Here is a 5,592-nt window from a genome sequence, read left to right as displayed (position 1 = left end):
CTCAAGAAAAAGTTAGTGGTCAAGTGTACTTCTCGACTACTGATTCGAGTTTCTTTTTTTAAGCTATAAATACCACGAGTCTAGATTTTTCGACCTATTTTGTCACTCACCAAAAAATTAGTTCATGTTAAAAAATATGTAATATTTGTTCCCACATTTTTGGTAAAGCTTAAATTCTGCATGACTGCAAATGTGTTTCGCACATATAATTGTCCTCGTACCCCTTTTGCAACGCACGGGTATTTACAAGTCCGAAAAGAATAACAATATGTAAAACGAAAAACTCAAAGGGACTATCGGACGAAAACTTGGGCCTGCTGTTATTTAGGCCCAGACTGGGAAAGGATACGATGGTCCGTGAACCCTCCCCAGAGCACAAAGGTCACCGAGTCCTCATCCACACGAAACCCTAGCTTCGAATCGCGATCCCCTTCCCCTCGCCGTCACGCCGGTTCGACCCCTGTGATCGCCGATCAGATGCCGATGCCGCAGAAGAGGCGCGGCCGCCGCAGGAGGGTTCCTCGACAAGGACCCTCCCGCCGGCGCCGCGGTGAAGAAGGCGCATCGTTGTCCAGATCCCATGTCGAATCGGACAGCAGCAGCACGACATCCAGCGCGCAGCCGTCCGGATCCTTGGACGAGCTGGCCGGGCGGACTTCCAGCGGAGCCCCGTCAGGATCCTTCGACGAGGTGCCGGACGCCTGGCCGGCTCGCGAGTCCAGGTACCATGAAATCCTCGCCTCGCGCCTCGCGGAGTTGCAGTTACAGTTATGCGCCGCCGCCGCCGACATCCCAAATCTTCCTTCGGATGAAATTGTCCAAGCCCTCACTCGTTCTAATTTCTATGATGATGAGCTGCGGGCTGCTCTGGTAGAATATCAAGTCCACAAGTTCTTGAGCGAACCCCACGGGCCAGGTGTTGGAGAGAGAAATTCTGTAGAGGACATGGGCGATGATATCCCTGAGGAGGAATTCGTCAACTACTCCGAAAAGCTAAAGGCTTGCAGACCTGCTGAAATCGACACTGAGACTCGTCTGAATCAGGAGGAGTTTCGCGAGCTCCATGTCAAGTATGTAGGTTACCGCATCAAAGCCTACCTGGTTAGTCCCATATCAATCCATCTATTTGTCTATCGCGATCAATCATATACACATAGTTATACCCTATTAATTATGTACTTACTCGACTGTTCATCTGTGTAGTTGCTGAAAGGGAAGCATATCGGCGAGCTAGACGAAGCTACATCGGAATGCAAGTACCCTCTCGAGCTTGCATTGGAGAATACATGTTTCTCTCCTTACCTGGAAGATGGTGTCTTTGGCTGGTATTTCGACTCTGACCTCTGTTTACTTAAGTCATTGAGTGACTACCAGCGGCTAGTCCTCCCTAACTGTGTAAGTATATCTGTATTACTACTTTCAGTTCAGTGATTCATATAGACTTAATTTGTGCTCATGCAGCCAGTAACCAGTTTCTTCTTCTCTTCTTACCTTTGAATTGGTGACCACAAATATTTCTTTGACAGCTTGGACAGTTATCGAATGATGACTGCTATTCTCCATTTCTTTATAGCATAGCATGGCTTTGTTTGAGTAACCCCTTGGTTCTAGGAGCCTGAGGTTCTTGACAAAATGCTGAAATAAAACTATGAACTTAGCATCTTGTGGAGATTAAACACAGTTTATATGTGTGTTTGCAATAAATTTTGGAAAATCTCATAAAATGTGCATGGTAGAAGAAAAAGACAAAAGTTATACCTTCTTCCCTGAGAGTTTAATATGCTGATGCATTTTTTACGTGGGGCAAGTCCTAAAAAATTGACAAGAGGTCCACATGCAGACTGCTCCCAAATAGAGTACCATCCTTTTTCTGTCTGTGTAAATGGAGTTTTGCCTAATATCTTGAGTCCCTGTATATGTTGCATGTTACAATACTGTTTTTCTTTTTTGTAATTTCTTGAAGTGCGCTAGTACTATAAAATAATAGGCGCACACACACATATGATCCTAAGAGCATTCCGTGCCCTTATGCTCAGTGCTTGTTATTCTCAGGACAACTGTGATATGTTGCTTTCCTTCTTTTCTGGTGCAGGCTTGGAGTGAGTATGGAAGCTTGAGTCAGTACATCTTGTTTTATAATACCCATGAAGCTGATAGAGACTATGTGCTGTACTGGGAAAAAATGGTCAAGGAAATTAAGGTATGCATGGTGCAGCGATCAGCTAGTCCAAGTTTAAAACTCTGTTTAGTAAAAAGGAAATTGGACTAACAACCTTCTGTTCTTAACAGTGGCTTGAAAATCATGTGCTTAAAGAAGATACTCCGGAGGTAGGCCTATATGACCTCTCAAAACCATGTAATGACAATTGACAACTAATCTCTACATATACGTTGTAGCATCACATTAACTTTCCTGTTCTTCTATTTAGTGGGATCAAATCCGTCGTAAAGGTTTTTACCAAGCAATTAGGATTGCTGCTGAGTTCCACAACATTGATTTCGGTCTAGCATATTATGGTTTCATGGTACTTCCTTTGCCCCTTGCTCATTTAGATTGTCAGCTCTAGTTATGGTTGTATCTGACAATTGCAATCTTTTGATTAAATTTAGGAGTATATATGGAGGACTCGCTTTTATGTCGTGTTTGTGAAAGATCTTGACCGTGCCTATTTTGAGATTTGGAAGCGGGTCAAGGGTCAGGTCAGCATTGTACATCAGAAGTAAGAGCAGTTTATTTCTTTGTTCTTGGTAGTGTTGTTTTATCTCGTGTTCTAACCCTGTTTATGCTTGGTGGTATTGTTTTCTTCTTTGTTGGACAACATGTAGACAAGTTTCAGAGATGCTCTGCAGGAAGTTTGCACTGAGAATTTGGTACCATCGCGCCAGCAAACTTTGAAGGCCGAGCTGGAGCGGCCCGGAGGCTTTTTGCAACTGGAGCGACAAGTAGGTTTTGTTGTTGTTGTTGTTGTTGTTCATAGGTGTTCTGTATGTGTTTTCATTGGTTAAGTAGTATCTCTTACGATGCAAATGCTTTAACCGTCTTCCCTTTGCAGTTCCACCGGTGCACAGAGGGCATTAGTAAGGAAGTGAAGGTAAGTATAGTGTGGTGTGGTCCATGCTTTGGAATCTGTTATATACTACTCCCTCCGATACAAAATAAGTGTCGTAGTTTTGAAGTAAGGTTAGTTCAACCTTAGTTCAAAACCATGACACTTATTATGGACCGAAGGGAGTATATTACATCATTGTCTGATGTCTCTCCTTGCTGTGTATAGCTTCCGGATTGGAGAGTCCAAGAGTTGATTGCGCAGGAAATTAATTACAAGGTTGGTTGTATAGATATTGGTAGGCAATATTGTTTCCGCCTGCAGGTTTTGTATGTAATAGCTCATTCTTTTCCAATTTCAGCGTGCATTGCCAAAGACGTATGCACACTACGCCAGGAAGAAGCTCCAGATTGCAGAAGTCTTAGGAATGATTCCCAAGGCCGAGATACCAGCGTAGATGTGTTTGTTGCTGGCGTCCGCGGTGATCGTTTGGCATTTGATGCCCAAGTACACCTGGGCTCGGATGTACCCTTTGAGCAAATTCTTCATATGTTACCCAACATAAGATGTGGCTCAAGACCTTATATGATGATGTCTAACTTTTTTCTACTCTCTGTTCACAAATATAATATGTTCTAACTTATTCCTGACTCGGATGTGTGTAGACACATTTTAGTGTGTTTGTTCCTCATTTTGGTCATGTTGTCCTAATAAAGATCTTATATTTGTGTGTGGAGGGAGTACATATCATATGGTTCGTATTATGGAATTGAGGGATGGGTTGTTTTGTTAAAGAAAAAACTGGGTCTCTGTAGTCAACTTTATGCAGCTCGGCATATCACGCCGCATGCCTTTCGCTAGCGGTCGGTGCGTGGTTTGCTTTTTTAGAAAATCATTGTAGACTCCGCAAGTCGACCAAAGGCTAGATGGCTATACACATAGGCCCTATCTTCGCTGCCGTGAATTCGTAGTGTCAAGGCATGATTCTCTCTCCCTTCTTTTTCAATCAAAACACCACCCACTTTATTCATCATTAGAGAAAATAGATACATAGTCTGTTATAATTTCATTTATTGGTTCCTCAAGCCAATCGCAGAAAATCTCGGTAGCCTAGCTAGTTTGTGAGCTATCTTATTTGCTTCTCTATTACAATGTTCAAACCTAGAAATAGGAAAATCACAAGCGAGATGATAACAATCATCAAAAATTGCTGCCGCTGCGCCCGTATGACATCCTCCATTGTTCATTATCTTGATGACCTCTAAATTGTCAGAGTTGATAACTAGACGATTGCACCCCATTTTTTGTGCCAGGGATAACCCATATCGGAGTGCCAAAGCTTCAGCCGCCAGATATCTGCGCACTAGTCTATCTTTCCATCCCCCTTGCAATGAATTTATCTCTATCATCCCTGAGTACCACCCCGACAATGCCCCTGAGCTCATCATGATCAAACGAGGCATCAACATTAAGTTTTACAAAACCCAGAGGGGTTGGGTCCAGCCTCCTTTTCTTGTGATCGCTTTTGGAGAGCAAGCATTAACAAAATTTGTTGTAATTGCACGGATCCCTAGTGATATCTGAGAGATGATCTGGGTTGTTTCCTCGTGGACCAATTTACGCTTTTCCTACCAGAGGTACCAGGTAGTAATGGCAATCATCTATCGAACATTCCCAGTCGCCACTGAGGTCAAATCCTAATCTGGCATAAGAAGTAAGAGCAAGTCTAGTAGAGCCCTCAAACCCCTAAAAATAACTGCTTTTTTTTTACAGTTTTCGTCGAAAAAAAGCTGTAGACTAGAACCCCTTAACCCTCAAACCCTCAATTTTTTTTAAAGGTCCAACCCTCAAAAGTAAGGGTTGGGGAGCAAAACCTACCCCAACCCTCATTTGGCGGTTATCCTCGCGCGGGAGGGAAAAATCCTCCCAACTCCCGCGCCCACGCCCGCGACCACCGCTGCTAGTCGCCCCCGCCGCCGGCGGCCGCCCCGCCGACCTCCCGCGTGCAACGACAACGTCGTTCATGGGGAATATTCCGTTATAAGGGTTGGGTTTGAGGGTTCTAATCTTTGCCCCTGTTTTTCAACCCGTAAAAGTGCACAAAAAGATCATTTTTGGACCCTTAAAACGCTAGTGAGGGTTTGAGGGTTCTACTAGTAATGCTCTAAGAACTCCAGAACAGCCTCACCTGCTCGATCAATTTTACTGGCTCTCATAATCATTTCGTTCAACCTAGCCTTCTCCAAACCTCTCTTGCTTTGCGGCAGAGAAATAACACATGCTTTGTATCTTCTGGATTAGAAGAGCAAGAAGGGCATTGAGGCTATATCTTGATATGTTTATTGGCAAGAGTAACGCGACACGGAAGCATCCCATGCAGCGTACGCCAAATGAAAATTTTCACCTTAGCAGGACACGAGAGCTTCCAGATATTCTACCAAATAGGATTTGTATGTTCTTCCCAAACCATTCACATGTCGGAATTTATCACCGTGTTGACGTTCCCACTCAACGAAATACGCTGTCCGAACTGAGAACATACCAT

At 43.8% G+C, this 5,592-nt stretch overlaps 1 protein-coding gene across 2 annotated transcripts; it reads left to right on the top strand.

The window, feature by feature from the left end:
- Positions 1-354: 354 nt before the first annotated feature.
- Positions 355-3,779, top strand: LOC125549433 (uncharacterized). 2 transcript variants are annotated; one of them, XM_048712848.2, is made up of 10 exons: positions 355-1,101; positions 1,204-1,395; positions 2,093-2,200; positions 2,290-2,328; positions 2,430-2,525; positions 2,611-2,700; positions 2,827-2,943; positions 3,054-3,092; positions 3,276-3,326; positions 3,409-3,779. In XM_048712848.2, exons 1-10 carry the CDS (start codon positions 478-480, stop codon positions 3,502-3,504), a joined length of 1,452 nt encoding a protein of 483 aa, XP_048568805.1. In that variant the 5' UTR covers positions 355-477; the 3' UTR covers positions 3,505-3,779. The 2 variants fall into 2 exon arrangements, 1 of the variants encoding a protein (XP_048568805.1); XR_015599141.1 differs by lacking the exon at positions 3,409-3,779 and having other exon boundaries at positions 2,611-2,720.
- Positions 3,780-5,592: the final 1,813 nt, after the last annotated feature.

Source organism: Triticum urartu, chromosome 3A (assembly GCF_056163025.1).
Source record: "Triticum urartu cultivar PI428250 chromosome 3A, HENAU_Tu73, whole genome shotgun sequence".
Classification (NCBI taxonomy): domain Eukaryota; kingdom Viridiplantae; phylum Streptophyta; class Magnoliopsida; order Poales; family Poaceae; genus Triticum; species Triticum urartu.
Note: the sequence above shows the minus strand (reverse complement) of the source record. Positions and strands in the feature narration are given on the sequence as shown.